At 42.4% G+C, this 22363-nt stretch overlaps 2 protein-coding genes across 9 annotated transcripts in view; one reads left to right on the top strand and one right to left on the bottom strand.

Annotated features, from left to right (window-relative positions):
- Positions 1-12801, bottom strand: part of Nln (neurolysin (metallopeptidase M3 family)) — an 86624-nt gene extending 73823 nt beyond the window's left edge. For 2 of the 6 annotated variants that reach the window (XR_873797.3, XM_011244699.2), the window contains exon 1: positions 12544-12801. Coding sequence is in view for 2 of the 6 variants with exons in the window: in XM_011244699.2 (XP_011243001.1) it covers positions 12544-12584 (41 nt within the window). In the remaining 4 variants the exon portion in view is untranslated. The remainder of the gene's footprint in view (positions 1-12543) is intronic. The other 4 variants (XM_011244700.1, XM_011244701.2, XM_030247452.1 and 1 more) reach the window with 3 other exon arrangements.
- Positions 12802-12850: 49 nt separating this feature from the next.
- The window catches only part of Sgtb (small glutamine-rich tetratricopeptide repeat (TPR)-containing, beta), a 32139-nt gene continuing 22626 nt past the window's right edge, over positions 12851-22363 (top strand). Inside the window, exons 1-3 of one of the 3 annotated variants that reach the window (XR_003950448.1) lie at positions 12851-13097; positions 14198-14317; positions 21452-21555. Coding sequence is in view for 2 of the 3 variants with exons in the window: in NM_001361054.1 (NP_001347983.1) it covers positions 14218-14317; positions 21452-21555 (204 nt within the window). In the remaining variant the exon portion in view is untranslated. Of the gene's footprint in view, positions 13122-14197; positions 14318-21451; positions 21556-22363 lie in introns of all 3 variants that reach the window. The other 2 variants (NM_001361054.1, NM_144838.2) reach the window with 2 other exon arrangements.

Below are 22363 nucleotides of genomic sequence, written 5' to 3' on the forward strand. Positions count from 1 at the left end.
CTTCTGGAAGAGCAGTAAGGGCTCTTAACCACTGGGCCTTCTCTTTAGCTTTCCTTTTCCCTAAATGCCAGGTAGCCCATAGCAGAATACTAGACTGACCCAATCCTCCTTCAATTATTTTTTTCACCTTAATAGTCTTTTTTTCTTACCTCTGTACATTTATTCATTTATTTTTCAAGACAAGCTCTTGCCATGTAGCCCCAGGCTAGCCCCCAATGTGTAGAAATTCTTCTACTTCAGCTTTCTGAATTCTGACATTATATGTATGTGCCAACACACCTAGCTAGCATTCCATTCATTTTACTGTATAATTTTAGGTCAGTAATCACAAGTCCAGATTGAGAGGAGATATATTTGAGAAGGAAGAACCAATTTCAGTAAGTAAATAATGCCAATCTCTTTCCAGAAAGGGCCCATGTGCACGGTACCTTGCGTAGCTAACAGCACCATGTAAAGGCTTACGGAACATGGAGTTTTGGAGTGCACACATGGGCTGTAACCAGCCACGTCCCATCATCCACCACCTCCGAACCTGCCAGCACTTCAGCGTTGATAAGAGGCATTTCTGAGACGCAGTTACACATCTTTCTGACTAGTGCTGGGTTCTATATTCCAACTCATGCTTTCTCTTCCTTTCAGCTAAGTCCAGGCTGTTAGGAGGCACAGTGCTTTTGGCTGGATTTAATACAGCAAGTAAGAGATATATTCTAGATATGACCCCATCATCATGGTGTCCTTGGTCTGGGTACTTTTCCCACCACAGAGGTGAACCTGCATGCCATCTCTTCTTAAGTTTGACCAACTAGAATCTGCCTCTCCCAGGAGCATGCCCTGCTCACAGGCGTGTGTGCCCTCAATCTCAAGCACCTCTCGAGTCATAAATGTCCGGAGAGTCTGGCTCCCGGCGTGAGCTGACCCCAGGCCCATCCAAAAGAGACCTGCCTGCTGCTCCTTCTCCACTTGATTGCTTCTGACCCAGTATTTCACAGACTGGCACTTCTTTCATATCTAGGCCAACAGATTCAAAAGAGCTCTACTTCTGGAGAGCCATTTATTACTATTGCTTTACAGAGACTATTGCTTTACAAAGCTATCAACTGGGTCTGTAAGGAACTAAGTGGCTCTGATGCCTCCAATGATGACTGCAGAGATAGGAAAAGTTCCCACTTCTCATTTATGGTTTCATCTCTGCCTTGGGCCCACCTTAGTGTATACCCAAGATTCCTCTGTATCTGCTGCTTGGAGCAAGCCAACAAAAGCTAGCCGACTTCTGCATATTTCTACACTCTTTATTTATTAGTGTGTAACTAGGTCTCTATTAGCTAATGCTTATACATAGTAATTTCCCTTAGCAACTGACATTTGGTTAAAGAAATTTAGAACCAGTCATTTTAAACAGTTTAAAATATGTACTTCCTACTCAAGGTATACTCACTTGTATCTAAAGTGTCAATACCACTGCCAAACCTAGGTACTTATTAGATATCAGCAGGGAATACTGAATCTTCAGTTATTCTTACTGATGCCACCTTTTCACTCATCCACTCAATGATAACATTCACTCAGCATCTACTATGCTAAACACTATGCTAAATGTCAGCCAGATCTCTAGCTAATAGTTACTTAGTTAACTAATAAATAGTTATTTATTAGTTACACACTAATAAATAAAGAGTGTAGAAATATGCAGAAGTCGGCTAGCTTTTGTTGGCTTGCTCCAACAAAAAGCTGAGTCCCTGATCTCAGAAACTACCAACTATTTTAAGCAATGCTTGGGCTCGGGAAGTCCTTACAGGATTCAGAGGAACCGAATTTAGCACTGGTCAGGTAAACTCACCCAAAGCAGAGGGAGCTAAGCGGAGACTCACGCATGTCTCATAATCTACCTTAGACATCTATTTATTTTTTACTCCAGTGAATAAAGTGAGGTTGTATACCGAAGACCAGCTGACACATCCAGCATCTTGTATCGAATAACTTGGGTTCTTGGACTTTCCACTGGGAGAGCCACTGTTAAACGAGCTGGACCAGAGCCTGTGAGCCACTCTAATAAATCCACTTTATATAAATATTCTCTTCCTTTAGATAACCTTGATTAATATAGATATGAACAGGCATATTGTGCAAATGACAAAGATGAACATATACTAAGACTCAACAATAAATGTATATATGTGACAAGTGTTTCCATTTATAAGCACTACACCAGCAAAAGCCTCTATAAAGAAACTAGAGTTGTTTAGAGTGGCTACTATCAACAGTAGATGGGGAGAAGAGAGAATTAAAATAAGCACTTTAGAAAAGAGAGCAGATCAGCTGATAAACACACACACACACACACACACACACACACACACACACACACACACACACACACAAATATACATATATACATAAGCAACAACCTAAAGACCCAAGAACAAGAAAACGGATAAACTTCAGAAGCGTCACACAACCAAAGATTCCCAGTAGTAGAAATATGGCCACATGAAACTAGTTTGACCAAGTAAACCTAAATCACAGATAGCTTGGGGCAACATGCGTTTTGAGGACATGTGTAAAGGGGATGACCAAAGAAGAGCATGGGCAGCGGTGCCCTCTAGGGTACATAAAAGGCCATGGGTGAAGAGAGAGGCAGGGAGAGACTTAAACATACTAGAATATGCATTCATGTTTAGAGGCACAGTTTTCCTTTTTCTGTGAGACAGGGTCTCTCTGTGTAGTCCTGGCTGTCCTGAAACTCAGAGATCCACTTGTCTCTGCTGGTGGGATTAGAGGCTTTCGTTCATCTAGTATAGTGCCCTCAGAGGCCAGAAGAAGGTCTTAGATGGCCTGGAGCTGAGTTTGAGGGATCTGTGGGGTGCTGGAAGTTCAGGGAACTGAACTTGGGTCCTCTCTAATGCACAGAATCTGCTCCTAACCACTGAGCTATCTCTCTAGCTTCCAGGCTTTTGACTTAAGTAAATGGTTACATCAGGGTAAAAACGAGTGGCAAAAGATCAAGTCTACAGGGGAAAACTGGAAGAGGGATTTAGGACAAGCCAACAGAGAGAATAGGCAGCGTAGCGGGGGTGACCAGGTGGCTGTGAGACCTGGAAAGGAGGTGCTCCGTCAGGGAATACGAGCGAATGATTCACGTGCTCCTTTTGCAAATGCAAAGTTTCTCGTTTTCTTACCCTGACAAAGAAGACTGTCATGTACTGCCCAGCATTCCTATTTAGAAGGCTGGGAAATGAATTAAGTTCACAGTAAAATCTAACTTGAGCCTGCACTTGGGAGGCAGAGGCTAGCCTGGCCTGTAGAGTGAGTTCCAGGACAACCAGAGCTACACAGAGAAACCTTGTCTCAAAAAACCAATAAATGAACAAATGCCCAAAACAAGTAAACAAATAGAATCTAACTATGCAGCCCTGAGAGTATGGGTATTAGGAATTTTTAGAAAGTAGGATTCATCAGAAAATTGTTGTTATTTTAGTCTCTGTAGCTCTGCCCATAATACAGAGGAAAATATTGTTCCTCTTCTTTCCTTGTTAGCTCTCAGAAAGGGCTGGAGAGAAGATCCCAGTAGCTGAGAGCACAGGGCTGGAGAGATGACCCCAGTAGCTGAGAGCACTGGCTGCTCTTCCAGGGGTTGCAGTTCTATTCCCAGGACCACACAATGGCTCACTCCCATCTGTAACTCCAGTTCCATGCTATCTGATGCCCTCTTTGGGCCTCCACAGGCACTGCACACACATGGCTGTAGGTGAAACACCCAAATACATAAACAAAACCAAGTAGCTCAGTGTGACTTGGAATACGAGGGTGCCCATTTTAACGCCAAGTGGGAGAGTCTGGATAACCTCAGAGGGGTGGAGACGGGTGCTTCTAAGTCCCACGTGTAAATCTCAAACATTGTTTTGTAATTTGAAGATTATTTTCCACTTTGTACAGACTCTCTATTGATTTCCTTTGGTTTTAATAAATGACTGGAAATTTCAAAGTATCCGTCTTCAAGCCAGTTAGGTAGTGTCCCCCTGCAACCCCAGCAAGCAACAGAAGCAAAGGCTTCATGCAGTAGGCAGGGGTGGGGCAGGGGCAGCAGGAGGTACGTGGCACATCTGAGGCCAGACTGGTCTTTGCAGTGAGACTCTTGTTAAAAAGGAAAAAAATTACAATAAATGATATAAATGATGTAAGTGTATAAAGCAAAAGATAAAAGTAGAGGGCTGGAGAAATGGCTTAGTAGTTAAGAGCACTTGCTGATCTTCCGAAGAACCCAAGTTCAGATCCTAGCACCCACTATGGGCAGAACAGCCTCCTGTACATCTATCTAGATCTGGGATATCTGACACACTCTTCTGTCCCCAAGTATACCACCCCATATGGCATATACAATACTTATATATACACATAAGTAGATAACAAATTTTTTAAAGACAAAAGTATTAGAGAAATTGTAAATGATATGAAGATTTTACTATCTTGAAGTAGAGAAGGGCTTTCTAGGCATGAGACTAAAGACACAAGTCATAAAGAAAAGGTATGCTACAGCCGATCCATTCAAAATTTAAATTTTTGTAGAGCAAAGACAAAAATGGAAAAGGCACTAATAATTCATCTTAAAGTTCAAAGTAAAAAAATTCTGAAATATCTACCAGGTCTTGACAGTCCCAATTCAAAAGCTTTTCAAATAAAGAACCATAACTCACAGACATAAAATAATAACTTAAGCAGATATAAAAAAATTACATTCACTGAAATGTTGTTCTATGACAGTGCAGCTGTGGTGTTTGAATAAGAATGGCCTTCATAAGCTCACGGATTTGAATTTCATCAGGGAGTGGCAGTATTTGAAAGGAATAGGAGGGTTAGTCTTGTTGGAGTAGGGGTGGCCTTGAAAAAAAGTGTGTCATTGGGGGTGTGTTTTGGGTTTCAAAAGGTCAAGCCAAGCCGCCTGCATATCCAGATGCAGAACTCTCAGCTCCTTCTCTAGCACCATATCTGCCTGTGTGCCACCGTGCTCCCCACCGTGATGACTAAATCCCTGGACTGTAACCCAGGCTCAATTTGCTTTCCTTTATAAGAGTTGCCATGGTCATCATGTCTCCTCACAGCAATAGAACACTGGCTAAGACAGTGGTAGACTCAGTTTTTCCACGGTAGGGGCATTCACATGTCCAGGATGTGAGTTTGCTGCCTTTCCAATCAAGAGATAAGAGTCTCTTCCCTTTTTCTTGAGTCTGCTCTGGCCTTAGGACTTGCTTTAGCTAATACAATGTGGCAGAGTAGACAGTGTCCCATTAACACAAGTCTTGCATATGTCAACTCTCTCATGGATCCCTGATGGATGAGAGATGATGGCAGCAAGAGGCAGACACTGTAGCGACAGCTATCTTACCTCCTCCATCATGTAACAGTCACTGGGGGTTCCCTACTCAGCACATGCCTGATGGTAAGGTGTACAAAGAAGACCGGAAAAACTGTCCTACCACTGCAGAGGTTAGTTCACAATAATAATAAGCACTATAGTTGGTAGAAAGTTAATTACAAATTACAGGAACCTGTCTAGCAGGTAATTTTCAAAGTGCCTTATATTTCTCATCTCTGAATCTTAAACATTAGTATACTTTTCTTTGTCCTAGCTCCTGCTCACAGCCTGATGTTAACTCCACCCTAGTCGCAACAGGCTCCTTCACTGTCTCAAGCACACCAGAAACATCACCACTTTGGCCTTTTCATTTTCCAGTGCTTAGAATGCTCAGCTCCTGGCAGTTCCACAGCACAAGTCCCCATTTCTCTTGGATCATTGATCAAATGTCACCTCTGTCTGGGCCTTGCCTGTTCATTCTCTACAATTTCATTCCCATCAATACCAAATACTCCCCTTTGCTGCTCTAAAAATAGCAAAACACGGTTTTCTTTTTTAAAATCTAATATGCTACATATTTTGGTTTTTTTTCACTATATAAGGCAAATTCCTCTAATGTAAGATTTCTGTCTGTTCTGTTCACTGCTGTGTCCTTAGACACAGAAGATTAAAAAACTAATACACCCTCAAATTTTTGGTGACTGGAGATACTGTCCAGCCACTGTTTCCTTAGCCTAAGACCACAGTGCTGATCAGGGAAGAGCCAGCATACAAACTCAGGCCTGCTGGATCCAGACTCCAAACACTAGACAAGCCCTTTCCAACACACACCTTGGCATGTGAATCTTCACCCAATATACACTCATTACCTTGACTCTTCACATTTTAATATAGGTGCTTCTCACAAAAGTTCTTCACTTTGTCTGAACCAAAAGATTAGAGTTTGAAAAAGAAAAGGGATTTTTTTTTTTTAACCAAAGTTAGAAGTGAAAAGATATCAGAAAAAAGATTCCCATTTTTAATTCTTTATAATCTGTTTTGGACAAATAATCTTAGTTTAGCTTTTTGATATTTGTGCCTTCAAATCATTTCTTTATTGTATATTTTTCCGTGGCAACACTATCCTAAGACTGCAGAGGTTAATATGTGCTGGACTTAGGAATACAATCTCAATTTTACTTAATTTCTTAATTATGTAATACTCAACTTCTTGATATCAGACATATAAAAACTACTACATTTATGAGTAACTGTGCACTGACTTTCTAAGATTTTTTTATTTGATTAACTTCTTACACCAGAAAACAAATTACTTTTTCTGTTTCTATACCATAGTCCTGAACTTGTCAAGAAATTATAGTCACCTAATAATTCACCATAGAAATATAAGAAAATACAAATTATATAGTAAGGGAAGTTTCTACTTACTGAATTGGTAATGACAAAAAAAAAAAAAACACTTAAACGCTGAGGTATTGGTGAAAGTATAGAGAAACCACATTTATATATTCTGATGCATTGTTATAACTTGGATTTTTTTTCTGAGTTGTGTATAAAGGTATTTCTGTGGTTTGTATGGACACTCGTGTGCTTATGGAGACCACAGGCCAATGTTAGACTGACTTTCTGCTGTTCTGTCACTGAACCTGAAGCTCACTGATTCAACTAGACTGGCTGAGCATGGAGCTCTGGAGATCCACCTATTCCCTGAGTTTACCCTTACATGAGTAGAATGTGCCAAGTCCTACATGGCCACTGTGGAAGGGGAAGTATGCCATTTTTCACCCTTGGAGCAGAGCCAGCAGGGCATGGGCTTCCATGAGTGCTGATGGTTGCTGTGGGCATGGGGCTTGTTTGTATAATAATGTACATAATTTACTTTATGTTCCTCTTTCAGGAAATATTCTCCTGGCCAAGGTTAATTACTCCATGATAATTAGAAACAGCACAAGTCCAGGAGGTGAGGGTGTGTCTAATGTCCTTAGCTAACTGTGACCTTCGGGACAGCACTTAAGACTGTAGGAAAGAACTCTGAAAACACGAGTTCAACATATATAATTTCTCAAGTATGCAAAACATAAGGGTGCAATATGAGTGTATAAGGAGCTTCGTGGACCTAAAAGAACAAAGGCAGCTGCACTAGGAGCCAGCTTGTCAGAAAGATATTAAAGAAAAAGATAAAAAGATTTGAGGAGTGATCACCGGGCAAGATCCCACCCAGTCAAGTTTATTGTTTGCACTTACAAAGGCAGGCAGATTCCTGAGTTCAAGGTTAGCCTGGGTCAGAACTAGTTTAGGCCCAGGCATGGCAGGAATGGTGATCTCAGAGCAGGTTCCCACACAGCTAACTTATTGTCTGTGCTTACAAAGGCAGGCAGATCTCTGAATACATTGCTATGTTAAAAAGAATGTACTGCTGTCTTTTCTAAGAATCTAGGGGTTAAGGTCATAAAAATGCTGATTTATGGGATAGTTAAAAGGGAACTTGGTTGGGGTACAATTGAATTGATACGCAAGTAAAAGTCTGGGATTTGGTGTGCAAGAACTGATCTATATGGAGATCTCGGGAGAGCTGTCTTGAGCAGAACACAAGACTGTCAACTTATACCCCACCTCGTTAACTTTGAGTCCTTTCTTCTACTGCTCCCATATACCCTTTCCTCAGAACCCCTCTCCAAGCCAAGACTGGTCCTTAGCAGCAATGGATCAAGCTCGGCTTCTCGTGCATGACAAGCACTTTACTTTCTAAGCCAACTCCCCAGCCTGTAAATGCTTCTTTTAGGAAAGGCTGTGCTAAGGACCAAAGTCCTGAAAGTTATGTGTGACCTTTGATTTACAAAATTCTATTTCTAAGAGCTTACACTAAGAAATTAAAGGTTTGAGAAAGACTTACTAAGAACATTTAAGCTTGGTAGTGCGTAAAAGTAATCCTAGCACTACAGTAGAGAAAGAAACAGTAGGATGCAAACAGGAGGGTGCTAAATGTTAAGTTTCAGGTCATCCTAGGCTACAGAGATAATTCAAGGCCAGATTATATATTGAGATCCTATCTGTCTGTCTGTCTCTTTCTCTCTCTGTCACACACACACACACACACACACACACACACACACGAAGGAAGGACAGGTCATGTATCAAAGTGGACATAGCACAGTGTTAAGAGCTAGCCTGACAGCAACTACAATCTATAATCTAATCTCCAGGTTCCTGGTCTGTTTATTCATAAGAAATACAACTGATGCTCTCATCAACCACCCTACCTGCGAAGCTGTCTGGGAACAACATACAGCTGCTCTGCCAATAGGAAAGAAAACATATACCCTACCTCTGTAAAACAAACAAACAAAAAGACCTGGCCCAGATATGCCCAAATACCAGAGTAAACAGGAAAAAGACAACAGAAGCCTCACATGTTACTTACTATCAACTTTTTGGGGAGGGTAGCATTTGAAACAACAGATTCTATATTAGTCATTTAAGCTCAAAGTTAAGGACTACTTCTGTATATGATGACTGTCCTAGTCACTGCTGGATTGCTGTGAAGAGACACCAAGACCAAGACAACTTTAATTGGGGGCTTTCTTACAGTTTCAGAGGCTTAGTCCATTATCATCGTGGTGGTAGCCAGGTGTAGTGTTGAGATCTAACCTGATCCAGAGAGAGGGGGAGGGTAGAAGAGAGGCTGACTGGCATGGACTTCTGAAACCTCAAAGCCAACCCCCAGCAATACATTTCCTTCTACCAGACCACACCTATTCCAACAAGGCAGCCCTTCCTAATCCTTCTCAAATAGTATTCAAATACGAGCCTATGGGGGCCAGTCCCATTCAAACCACCACAGTGACTATTATCTACGTCTTCAAGTGACATACGAGTTAATATACTTACAGTAGATTACTAATACTAACCACTCCTTTCTACGCGCCGCCCCCCCCCCCCCCCGTTTCTTCGAGGCGGGTTTTACTCTGAGACCCAGGATAGCCTGGAACTCATAATCTTCCTCCCTCAAGCTATCACATGCTGAGATAGCAGGCACATACCACCATACCTGGCATATTACTAACTTCTAAGAAGATAACAATTTTGAGGCTTTTTATATATTTATTTCTTTGCATGCATGAATGAAGAGTCAGTCAATGCTGAGTATATAAGCAGTTTTCCACACTTGGAAGGCAAACAATAAGGCCACAGGTTTGTAGAGTGGACCCTGAGACCAGGTCAGGGAAAACATGAGGTGCAGAATGTTCCAGAATACTGAAGCTTATAATACGATTTTTGCTTCATAGATCTTTGTGGCGATAATGAAACCAATGGTGTATAAAACTGTTGCCATCTTTGCACTTAAAACTATTACTAACATTGGTAGACAAATTCAAGGCCTCACACTCCTGCTAAAAAGAATCTCAGTTGTATTTTAGGATACTCTTGCACTAACTACTGTTTATTAAGCCTCAACTCTTCACTGTGGACGTACGGCCAGACACATACACCTCTGAACAATGGTGTTCCAGTGGAACTGACTGCACAAATCACAGCATCTGTCAAAGTGAATGAACTGTGAGCCAAAAAACACCTTTTCTCCTCCCTTTCTTTTCATTGAATACCTTTTTTTTTTTAAGAAATTAACAAATTTGTTTGATACTGGGTCTTACCACATACGCTGAGCTGGCCTTCAACTCTTGATCCTATTGTCCATGTCTTCAACGCTGAGATTACAGGAGTGTGTTGCTATACTTGATTATAATACTATTTTTAATGACAAACAAATCAGAATTATTCTGTTTGTCCATCCAGTTATAGTCTATGGGTTCAATTCCAGCACAACAAGAATTGTGGGTTTAGAATGCCAGTAGGTGTGTGAGGTGGATCATACTTGTTATCGCAGCAACTGGGAGGCTAAGACATGAGGACTGTGAATTCAAGGCCAGCCTGGGCTTTATAGAGCAAGACCCTGTCTCAAAAACAAAACAAAACAAACAAAATAACAAGCAAGCAAACAAGCAAAGCTATCCCCATTGAAGTAATCAAGTGAGACTGTCACTTCAAGGAAAAATACAAGGATGTAGTCACTAATAAAATTCCAGGCTTCCAATGAAAACTAGAATGTTGGAGAATAGGATCTACTACAGTGAGCACTTGAAGACTTCTAATAAAAATGGATGGTAACCCTGAGGAATGTAACATTAGACAGTATGTAATAAAATAGGTCAACATCAGAAAAACTCCATAGCACAGCCACTTATTCCCAAATGAACTGTGACTGGAGTTTCAAAATTATGCAGAGTACCCTCCCAATTTAAAGATACACCAAGTGAACTTAGCATAGCAGCATAAGTAGAGTCAGTGGTACACGCCCCGAACTCTACTCTGCAGCTCACCCTTAAAAAACCAAGCACTGACCATGGTTACTTTAGAAAGCTATTAAAATATTCTTCTCTTGGGCTGGAGAGATGGCTCAGTGGTTAAGAGCACTCACTGCTCTTCCAGAGGTCCTGAGTTCAATTCCCAGCAACCACATGATGGTTCACAACCATCTGTAGCGGGATCTGATGCCCTCTTCTGGTGTGTCTGAAGACAGCTACAGTATACTCATATAAATAAAATAAATAAAGCTTAAAAAAATTCTTCTCTTTCTACCTATATATGAATGTGAAGTAAGGTTTTCCTTCTTAAATCAAAATAAAATGGAGAAACAGCTTAAATGTACAGGTATGTGTAGTAATCAAGCCATTTTGTATTAAGTCACTCCAGCATCCACTGACAAGATAAATGGAAAAATACGCATATATTTATTACTACTTGATAAACATTAATCTTTATGAATGTCCCAGTTTTTTTTTTAAAGATTTATTTATTTATTATTATATGTAAGTACACTGTAGCTGTCCTCAGACACTCCAGAAGAGGGAGTCAGATCTCGTTAAGGATGGTTGTGAGCCACCATGTGGTTGCTGGGATTTGAACTCTGGACCTTCGGAAGAGCAGTCGGGTGCTCTTACCCACTGAGCCATCTCTCCAGCCCGAATGTCCCAGTTTTAATTGTATATGGTTAACTATCGGTAGATATAATCGACAACAACAAAATTAATGTTCCTAGGTTTTCAGCAATTTTTAAAGGTAAAGGGGTCTTAATATTAAAAAGTTAGAAAAGAGAGCTAGCAGCGTTATAATGGAAATTTATTCTCTCTTCTTGCTTTCCATTAAATGGAAAAAAGAACTTCATTTGACAGCTTTACCACTTCCAGCCTGGAGACCAGAAAACAACAAACCTTGCTCAAATAATGGTCACAGTCATCAGGTGAACTCTGAAGAATCACTATTGTCCCCTGGGTGCACAAGGGCTAAGGAACACAGTGATCCACGCAGATGAGTGGCAAAGCACAATAGAAAATGACGAAAAGCAGAAATGCTGATGGTTGAAATAGTTGTGTGCACATCTACAAACCCCACAAAGTTCTTTTTTCCCCGTTGAACTTTCACATGAAATTTCAGTGTAAGGCAGATTTGGCAATGGGAGGTGGTGGCGGCTTTGTTCCCGAAAACCCGGCATATCCGTGCAAAGAATTTAATTCTCTCACCATTTTGCTACTGGTCTGTTGCAGAGGGGTGTGGTTAGAGCGCTAGGAAGCAATTCAAACCGTGTCCAAGCAACAATTCTGGACCAAGTCAATTTGCCAGGTTAAGAGATCGAATGTTTTAAGGAAGGAGGGATATAAAAATGAAGTTAGAAAGCAAGGACGGAAATAAGTATGAAAACCAAAGCGGTCTCGGGTGTATATTAAACGCCTGGACCGCTAACAAGTGCATGAGGTGCGTACGAAAATGCTTGCTTTCTGGAGTCCACAGCTGCGGCACTCTCTGTATCAGGTCCGCAGGTCTGAAGGGCGCGTCGGTCTATCCTTCCGTATTTATTTTGGGTTGGGTCTGTGAACCCAACAATTCTCACAGACTGCGGCTGAAGCAATCCCAAACAAAGGGGAAAGGACGGCCTCCTGGGGGAAGCGGCAAGGGAAAGGTGGCCCCAGGTTGCTGCACCAGGTGTCCCTACAGAGTCCATCAAGCAGGCAGAGGGAAAGAACAGTCCCAGAGGCATCCTGGGTGGGTGTAGTAGGGCTGCACCAGGCCCCACGGCTGTCGTCGACAGACGACCCCACCCTTGCCCACGGTCAAGGTTAACCCGCCCACTAGAGTACCTGTGGAGGCCTCGCAGAGCCGAAAGGCACAGGGTGATCATGGGCAGGCCGGGAGGCCGGCAGCAGCTGGCGCGTGGTCCTCCGGCTTGGTAGGTGCAGGAGGCGGGCGGTGGAGTCTGCGAGCCCGGAAGCCGAGAGCGGGCAGAGCGGAGCAGACCAGATCTCGAGACTGAGGCCGCTAGCCAGCGCCCTCCCACGTGCTGCAGGCCCACGCCTACGCCGTGGCCCCGCCCCTAGCCCCGCCCCGCATCCGGCTCCGTCCCCGCCCCGAGTCCATCGCCCCGCCCCTCTCTCTGCCCCGCCTCCACCCCACCCCTCCGTGCCCTGCTCCGCCCCTGGGGCGGATCCAGCAAGCACTGTCGTCCGAGAGCCTTGCGAGCAGCCGGGTGGGCTGAGGGGGCGGCGGCGGCGGCAGCATTGGAGCGGGGGAAGTTTGGGAGCCGTGGCCCCCTCTGCGATCCAGAACACCGCTCAAGCCCCGAGGACCGCGGGGACAGGCGGACCCGCTTCCCGACGCCCCCGGGCCCGCAGCCGTCATCTCGTGTCCTCTCGTGGTAAGGGGCTTCTCTCTGGAAAGGGTGCGTCTCCCGCAGCCCCAGATGGAGGCCTGCACCGCGCACCCCCTGCAAACACTGTCTGGGCTGAGGCAAAGCCGGGGTACAACGGGGAGGGAACCATGGGGGTGGGAGGTGGATGTGATTGGAGATGTAGGAGGGGAAGCTTGGAGGAGGTTGGACAGCTCTCCCCACCCCCATTCTGTTTCCCTCTTCTGCCCCGGGTCCTTAGTCAGAGAGTGAAATAACCTCTCTGGCCTAGGGAGTAGATTCGCCTTTAAAAGAAGTACAAAGCTAATAAACATCCTAGAAGCGGGTACCACACCCTGGCTGTGAATTAGGGATCCCGGGGAGCAGATTGCTGATACGATTTAGTGGAAATAAGCCATTAATGCCACCTGGCCCTGCGCCACTGTTTGGATGCATAGTATTCCATGTGAATGAACGCGGCCAGGAGCTTCCAGCTTGTCCACGAGAGCACAGCTACTGCAGGCAGGGGCAGATCGGTTTGTACTATCTATCGGGTTAGACGGTGATTTCTGACCAGTGTACTGATTAAATAGAAACGCCGGGTTTTAACAATAACACTCAATGGTTGAATAACCTTTCCACAGAGCCTTGTCGTCAGCAAGTGACTCTTAACCTACAAAAGTAGTAGAGTATAAATGATTAATACATTAAAAAAAATCTCTTGGAATAAAGGAAGATGCTCTCACTATGGCTCACATTCTGAGTCAGCAGTACGAGATCTCCCTCAACTTAGAAGCGAGGCCTTTCAAGGGTGATTCTCCATATGTCTGCACTCCTATACTTTCTTGTATCTGTATCATATATGCTGTTAAGACACGGTGAGCTCTAGGCGTTGCTACACATGTTTTGAAAATCTGTCTTTGTTATTTTTATTTTTTTACTGATGCAAGCTTTAACATAGTTGAATAGTGCTGGGTCTGAATGAGCATGTGGAATACATGACTATAACCACTTGTGCTTTCTGGACCCTTTAAAGAGAGAAAAGTAATCAAGGTAATGAATATTTTTGCTTTTATTGCTTTGAACTTGGTGGATGACCCTTGTTATTTTCTTCTTCTTTTTTAATCAAGGAGATATTTAAGCGTCTAAAATGTCATCTGTGAAGCCCCTAGTTTATGCAGTTATTCGTTTCTTGCGGGAACAAAGTCAGATGGATGCATATACTTCTGATGAACAAGAAAGTTTGGAAGGTAGGCACCTATTGTTTGTGTCCTAATTTTGTAAAGAAATACTAAAATAGCTACAATCCAAAGCTTATGGTTTTTAATAACAAAATCAGAATATTTTGTTGAGAGGCTTAACTAGATATGTTATTTCCATTTTTTGAGGTTTGTTTTAACTAATAGGAAATAGGACTATTTGTCTACTGAAAAATTACTGTCAGAAGTATGTCATTCATATTTTAGGGAAGTTTTTCATCATGGGAACATTATCCCCAATGAACAGACTAGGAAATTAGATTGTTTAAGCAGCAGAACGGCTACCATGTAACAAAGCTGATGTTTACATTCAAATCTATACTTCAAAGATTTCCCCCTATTTTCCTAATAGCAAAGAATCTCATTCTGAACATACGAAAATACCTTAGTCATGGCAATAGCACCGTGTTAAAAACAAAACAACTCAGTAATTAATTAGTACTGTTACCGAACTCTAGCAAACGGTGCTTTGGAGGATGAGAGAATTTCGCCCTTGTTTTCCGTGAGCTTTAAATCTTGGATTCAGTAAAGCTAAGCAGGACTGGAGGAGCACCATGGCATTTCCTTGACGCCATCACTTCATGTTTATGCATTATAAAATTTTAACTCGGTATAGCCATAAGAAGGCAAAACGATATAGACAGGCTGGTGAAAGTTCAGTGAGCCTAGCTTCCTTGTGGTCTGCAGACTTAATTATCACAATGGGAGCACACTGGGGAGAGCTTAATAAATAGCAGGCAGGTTGGAATTCCCTTCTCCGAGCTGCCTCTCCTATAGAGGGGATCATCTATTAATTCTGTATACTTCCTTTGTCGACATGCTTTAAGTTAGATGTACATCAAAGTTGGGTATTTGTTCCTCTGGTGAGATGATGTCTTTCCAGGCGACAATGAGAGGAGGGGGTGAGGCACAGTGGGAGGACATTGCAAATTCGCCCATTTAATATTAAGGTCTTTGTCCTCTCTGATCATCAGACCTCGGGAAAGATAAAGGTAGTTTGGCTATCAAAGGAAAGTCTTGATTGCAGTTGCTCTGTAGCAACAGAGGAAGGCAATCACATAATTAAAAAAAGATATTTCTCTTCTCGTCTAAGGCAGTATGATGTTTTTTTTATGAAGAAGAAAGAAAATCGAGAGTATTTTAAAAACCAAGATGTTATGTCCTATTTTTAGAGTGGCATTCAGCCAAAAATATGTGCCTTCAGCTGTTTGTTATATATGAAGTCAGAAATGGTGCCAATTGTTTGTGACTGACCCCTATTTTTGACTCTGTGAGTCTAATTTAATTGAACATGAAATCATGTGGAGTTGTCTGCCCACCTTCTAGACATTTAAAAAAGCCTTAGGGAAGGATGGGTTGTTGGAGCAGCAGCTTTCCCACTGTGCGGAGCCCCGTTCTACCAGCTTTGCTGTTTGTCCCCAGAGTCCTGATTGTTGTCCTCTCTGACGTCCTCTCTGTTTGTTGTGGTTTCAGCATCCTGTCAGTCACTCTCGTCAGTCACGCTAGAAAGCATTACTTCAGTCGTCAGTAACTCCTTCCAATCCCGACAAACTCCCGGAAAATTCTTGTCTTTCTCTTCCACTGGCCTCTTGGGTTTTTCTGCTCCTCTGATCTCAACCGCTTGGTTGTACAGCAGATCAGTGTTTCTGAATTCAGGGGAGTCCTGTAAAGTCCGGAGACATGTTTGCATGTCACCACCTTTGGAGAGGCTGGTATTATGGCTTCTCATGGGTAGAAGCCGTAGATGATGCTAAACACTTGACAGTGCACCAGACAGCTCTTGAGAACAAGGAGTTATCTGATCTAAAGTGTCAGGGTGATGAGAGTTAGAAACCTTTTCCTAGACTGTATCATCCCCAGTTGTATTCCACTGGCCATCTCTGCTCTCAGCACTTTCCTCCTGGCTCCTACTGCCTGCGTTTCTAGCACCCTTCCTCCGCGATCCGTCGTACCCCAACAATTCTTTGACCAACCTCTCCAGTCTGCTGATCCCATACTTTCCCCTACCTCTTTCTTACGTGTCTTAAATTCTGTGGTGCATAGTTATGATATTTTCTTGTATTATTTCTCCTGTCTTGAAATAACTGAACCTTATTTAATTTTAACTCTCTACCGACTCAGTGTCTATATCCGCCTGACGATAAATTAATGGAGCGAAATGTACAACTTTGATGACTGGCTATATCCATTCATGACTGTGTACCTCAAGCAGACCTTTAATGCTGCTGGGTGATCAGAGTATTTGTTACTCATTCATTCATTCATTCATTCATTCATCCCTTACTGCCCTACGTGTCATTTTAATATGTTCTTTCATCTTCTGAATCCCCAGACTTCCTTTTCAGCCTTTACCCTTATATGCTTCCTTCACCATAAAAAAAAAGAATAAATAATAATAAAACAACATCTACCTGCTTCTATACTCTGCATATCCCTCGCTGTCAGTACCCACATGCTTTGCCTAGCTGCCTGCCTGTTGCCATAGGTGGACTAGCTGTATTCCCTTCTCAGAGAAATCTCTCTACTGGCACATTTTGTCCCATCCCCTCTCACCATCCAGGACTTCACTGTAGTTTCTTCTTCCCATTTGTCCTACGTCATCAAATTTTCACTCCACTGAACCATTTTCATTAAAAAAAAAAAAAAAAAAAAAAAGCCAAAGAAACATGAGCAGGGCTGGAGACATGGCTCAGTGGTTAAGAGGACTTGTTGTTCTTCTAGAGGCCCCAGGTCCTGTTGAAAATGGTTCACTCTCTTCAATAGCCCTATCTGATGCCCTCTTCTGGTCTCTGAGCGCACTGCATTCACAATTGATATTTTTACACACAAACATACGTAAGTGAAAATAATTGGTGGAGGGGGCCTGGAGAGTTGGCTCAGTGGTTTAGTGCACTGGCTGTTCTTCCAGAGGACCTGAGTTCAATTCCCAGCATCCACATGGTGGCTCACATCCAGTGCTCTCTTCTGACCTCTGGGGGCAACGGGTGCACATTTGCGGCACAGAGATATAAACACATACACCCATATACATAAGAATATTTTAAAATGGATATTCTTATGGTTCTGTTCAATCCCGCTTATCGTTTTTTTTTTTTGTATTCCTTTGTAACAAAACTATTTGAAAGAGTTGTTTATACTTATTTTTACAATTCTCTTATTACTTAATTTAAAAAAAATAATCCTTTATCTCCATCCTTTCTGCTCTTATTAAAGGTGTTAGTGATTTCTATGTCTAATTAAACAGTTCTTATTCCTTATCTGACTTTTTTTTTTTTTTTTTAAGACAGGGTTTCTCTGTGTAGCCCTGGCTGTCCTGGAACTCTCTCTGTAGACCAGGCTGTTGTCAAACTCAGAAATCCGCCTGCCTCTGCCTCCCCAGTGCTGGGATGAAAGGTGTGTATAACACTGCCAGCTCTTCAGCCTGTTCCTAAGTATTTTCCTTCTAGAACACCTCCTTATTCCTTGCTTATCTTCTCATCCAATCTCTCATTCTTTCTCTCTATGGCTGAATCTCTTTTTTCCTGACATCATGCTCAGAGTCGACTGCTTGGATAGTTTGTCTGTCTGTCTGTCTGTCTGTCTGTCTGTTTGTTTTTACCATTATCTACACTCATTTCTTTGCTGAGAATTTGTAGCTTATTTGCCTGAACCCACATTTGTATGCTGATAGTTCTCAGCACTGTGCCCCCAGTCGAGCCCTTTCTTCTATATCCAGCTGCCTTCCCCACAGCTCTACTTGCATGTCTAGTACGCTTCTCAAAATTCACATTGCCAAAACTGAACTTGCAGTCTTCCCACCTAAAATCTGTTCTACCCACACCTCCCCTGTCTTAGAGAGAGCAGCTCCAGGGTTTCCTGAGCTTAGGCCAAAAACTTGGGCATCATTCCAGGGTCTTGTTTTTCTCCTACTCTAGATCTAGCTGTTGGTAAATCTTGTTGTCTGTGCCTTCAACAGTCAGTCTGCCTTTCTTTCTCAAGGTCTCCTTGTGTAACTGTATACTGGAACTCTCTGTATGGACTAGGTTGGCTTTAGACTCATAGACGTCTGCCTGCTTCTACATCGTCAGTGTTGGAAATAAAGGTGTGTGCCACCACACCAGGTCTAAAAGTCTTTCCTTTCAAAATGCATCTTGAGTCAGAGGTTGGGGAATATAGTTCAGTCATAGAATGCTTGCCTGGAGTGTGCAAGTCCCCGGCACTGCAAAAACAAACAAACAAACAAATAAACAAACAAAACCATAAAATACATTTTGAGTCTAAACACTTTTACCACTTCCACCTGATATCTCCCATGGCTGAAACTGCTTGTTGCTTGTTCTACTGTGATAACTCCTGACTGGTCTTTCTTCACCTGCTCTGGCTCCTTGGACTATCCACATTCAAACATCTCTTAAGTCTATGGCAGATTCTGTTCTTCTTAGGCAGAATCTTGCCAGGACTCCTTGTGTTACTTAGTCATTGTATAAAGAATCTATATAATTTGGACATATTGTCCACCTACTGTTTTTCATTTAGTGTCAGCCAAATTAGCAGATCCTTGTGCCTAAAGGCGTTTGCGCTGGCTGTTTCCTTGGCCTGGGATAGCCTCTCCTCATCTCTACCTGCTGCAGTGATAACACTTCCATCTCCTCCAAGCCGTTGCCAGATTTCTTTCTCAAGGAGACCTGCCCTGAACTCTTAAGTTAAATCTGCAGTCTACATTCCTGCTCAGCTCTTGCCCTCCCTAGCCTCCTGGCCTCTGTTTCTTATTATGGTTCTCATCTCAATCCCTTCTCCAAGAGGTTAAGCGCCCGCTCACTGCTATAGCAAGTATCTAGAAAGAGGACCTACATGTGATAGGTATTACATATATGTATGTGTTGGATTGGACTCCATAATCTTGGCCTTTTACTTAGTGGGTTTGTATCTTGGTTTCTAAGTCTAGTGGGCAGAATACATCAACCCCTCCACATAGCACTTTTGTGAAGTGAATCCATCCTGTTTGTTTAGCTTGGAAGTTCTGGGGTCTGGTTTTTTGGTTAATAACTTGCTTTTGTTCTCTTGATCTCTTCTTGTGTCTGTGAACTTATGTTTGGGTTTGGCTGGCTGTTTAGGTTTTGGCAGGCAGGAGAAATGCTCTCTACCCTGGGCCTGATCATTTTCGGTTTCCTTGTTTGATGTTTGACTGTACACAGAGAAGCCAACAGATCCCATTTGTTGACCATCCATTACTTGCCAGACTCCGGTAAAGTGAAAGACAAATATGTTCATAGGCCCGGTCCTCAAGGAGATGGCCTAACATGAGACACATACGTGCAGACCATCTGACATAGAGTGATCTTTCCAGTAATGGAACCCAATAAACTACACAGAATGATAGTCTGTGGTGGGGGCCGGGGGGGGGGGGGTGGGCAGGGGTGCAAGAGTAAATGCACATGCATTTTTTATTATTGTATTTTTGTATTATTGTAAGTAAGTGCCTGGGCAAGGAGAAGACCTGCAGTCCAATATTTTAAATGCAGCTTCATCAGTTTGGGAGAAATAGAAAAGGAGAAGGCCACATTGTTATAGTTCTAGCTACTGAGGAGGGCAAAATATCAAAACACAGCTGGGAATAGAAGGAAGTATAAGAAAACATTGTTTTCTCCCTAAACTATACTTTTACTTCTTATCCTGAGAACTCGGTGCTTTATTCAGGCCTGTTCTTTTGGTTGTTTTGTTTTGTTTTGTTTTGTTTTGTTTTTGTTTTGACAGGGTTTCTCTGTGTAGCCCTGGCTGTCCTGGAACTCACTCTGTAGACCAGGCTGGCCTCGAACTCAGAAATCCGCCTGCCTCTGCCTCCCAAGTGCTGAGATTAAAAGCATGCACCATTCGTTCTAAGGACACTTTTTCTGTGGCTACTAAGAGTAATAGTATTTATTTTATGACAGGGATACTTTCCTCAAGACTACAATTAATATATAAGGCATCTTTTAAAAGTCTCACAGAAAGTACTTGCATCTATTCATAGTGTTGGGAGGGCAGTGGTAGGGCTGGTTCTTATCTGGGCTCCTCAGTCCAGTGTATCATTTGAATGGGAGCCTGCCCACCTGGTTTCCTGCTTCTCTCTCCAGGCTGTTCTCAACATTCCCACCGGCCGTTTAGTTCTAAGCGCAGACAGTTATTTTCCTTCACTAGATCCTTGAAAACCATCCATTTCCCAGTAGCACAGAGTCCCGCTCTTTAAAAATGTCATTGAAGCTGCCTTGTGATCTGCTGTCTTTGATTCTTACATAATCTCCACTTGTGTCTTTGCATCAGTCTGTACCTTGCACCCTTCCTGTACCAACCAGTTACTTTGTCCTCCACCAAAAATAGATGAGGCTACGGTCATCAATGAGCATGCTGGATATTTTGCTTCATAATATGGACAGTGGTTTGTTTTTCCTGTTATGTTTATTGCTGTCCCTCTAACATCTTGGAACAGAACTTTACACATAGTAGGCTCACAGTAAATTTGCATATGTGAATGAATATTTTAAAATAGACTTTTTTTTTTTTCTTTGAGACAGGGTTTCTCTGTGTAGTCCTGGTTGTCCTGGAACTCACTCTGTAGACCAGGCTGGCCTCGAACTCAGAAATCCGCCTGCCTCTGCCTCCCCAGTGCTGGGATTAAAGGTATGCGCCACCACTGCCCGGCTAAATAGACCTCTTTTCATGTTACTATGCCAGGATTAATATTTAGTGCCTTCTTCAGGCCAAATATTACTAATGTTCATCAAGTTGAAATCTTGTTTTTCTCATATAAAAGATGTATAACATTTAGTTTGTTCAATGCATTGTTGGTTAATTAGACATTACTATTGCAATGTAAGAAGTTAATGTTATTCTCTTCTTTCTGGTAACCTTCAACAAGAATATAATGTACTATGTATCTTCAGAAATTATATTCTGGCTAACATTTACATTTTAGAGAGAGATAAGAGATTACTGTCTTTCTGCAGTAGCTCATCTATAAACACAAATCTTTATGCAGCTGGACCAATTAGTTTTCTTTACGTTCTTTGACCATAAACACTAATTTACCAAAGATTACATTTCTATAAGGAAACCCAGAAGGCTCCTTTGTAAAGTTGCTAATGCTCACTGCCCTTGTTTTATTTCTAGTTGCCATCCAGTGTTTGGAGACCGTTTTTAAGATCAGTCCAGAAGACACACATCTGGCAGTTTCACAGCCTTTGACAGAAATGTTCACAAACTCCGTCTGTAAGGTCTGTAGGCATTTTTTCTTTCTCGTTAGTATTTGATGCAAATATGACACAATTTTATCTTGGGTTCTTACTAGTTGAGGGGCTGGGTCCACAAATAGCCTGGGTGGAAAGAAATAGATGTTATGGATATTATTTAGGAACTAAAATATACCTCACTTCATATGCATATGCTTTAGATGGTCATATTAGCAGCCTTTCTTACATCCTCACCTTGCCTACTTTGAAGTCTTTTATAGTTTATTTTTATATTTCCAAGATCTACAGTGCTGGAGAGATTGCTCAGCAGTTAACAGCACATACTGCTTGTTCAGGAGCCCTGGGCTGTGTTCCTAGGGCCCGCTTTGGGTGCTGTTGTTCTGTGTTGTGGTTGAGCTTTGCTTAATGAAGGGTTTTGGAATGATGCTGTTACAAGAAGTGTAAGCTCAGCTTCAGGTGGGTGCTGCTGACCGCACATTTAGCCGCAGTCCCTGCCCTCTGTTTCTGGAACTTGTCCGGAAAAGACTCTTTGAGTACTTGTAATGAAGATGGGCTTTGATAGTTTTAGTCTTAGAAGAGATGAGCTCGTATGACAAGATGTAGGGAGCTACTTTGCTCTTCCTTTTGTCTTCGTACTTTGATTAAGATCGAACCCTTTGTCTTTTTCATTGTGTTTGAGCTTGTGACTTCCTGAGGTACTCTGCTTTGGTCACCAAATAAGTCCATGGCCAAAGCAGATCTTTACACTCAGGTTCCCAAGGGCTCTGTGTCCGGCAGCACTTGAAATTTGCTTGCTCCTTAGCTAGTGTCTCCAGTGACTTAGGACTGACCG

This window comes from Mus musculus, chromosome 13, assembly GCF_000001635.26.
Source record: "Mus musculus strain C57BL/6J chromosome 13, GRCm38.p6 C57BL/6J".
In the NCBI taxonomy this organism is placed as follows: Eukaryota; Metazoa; Chordata; class Mammalia; order Rodentia; family Muridae; genus Mus; species Mus musculus.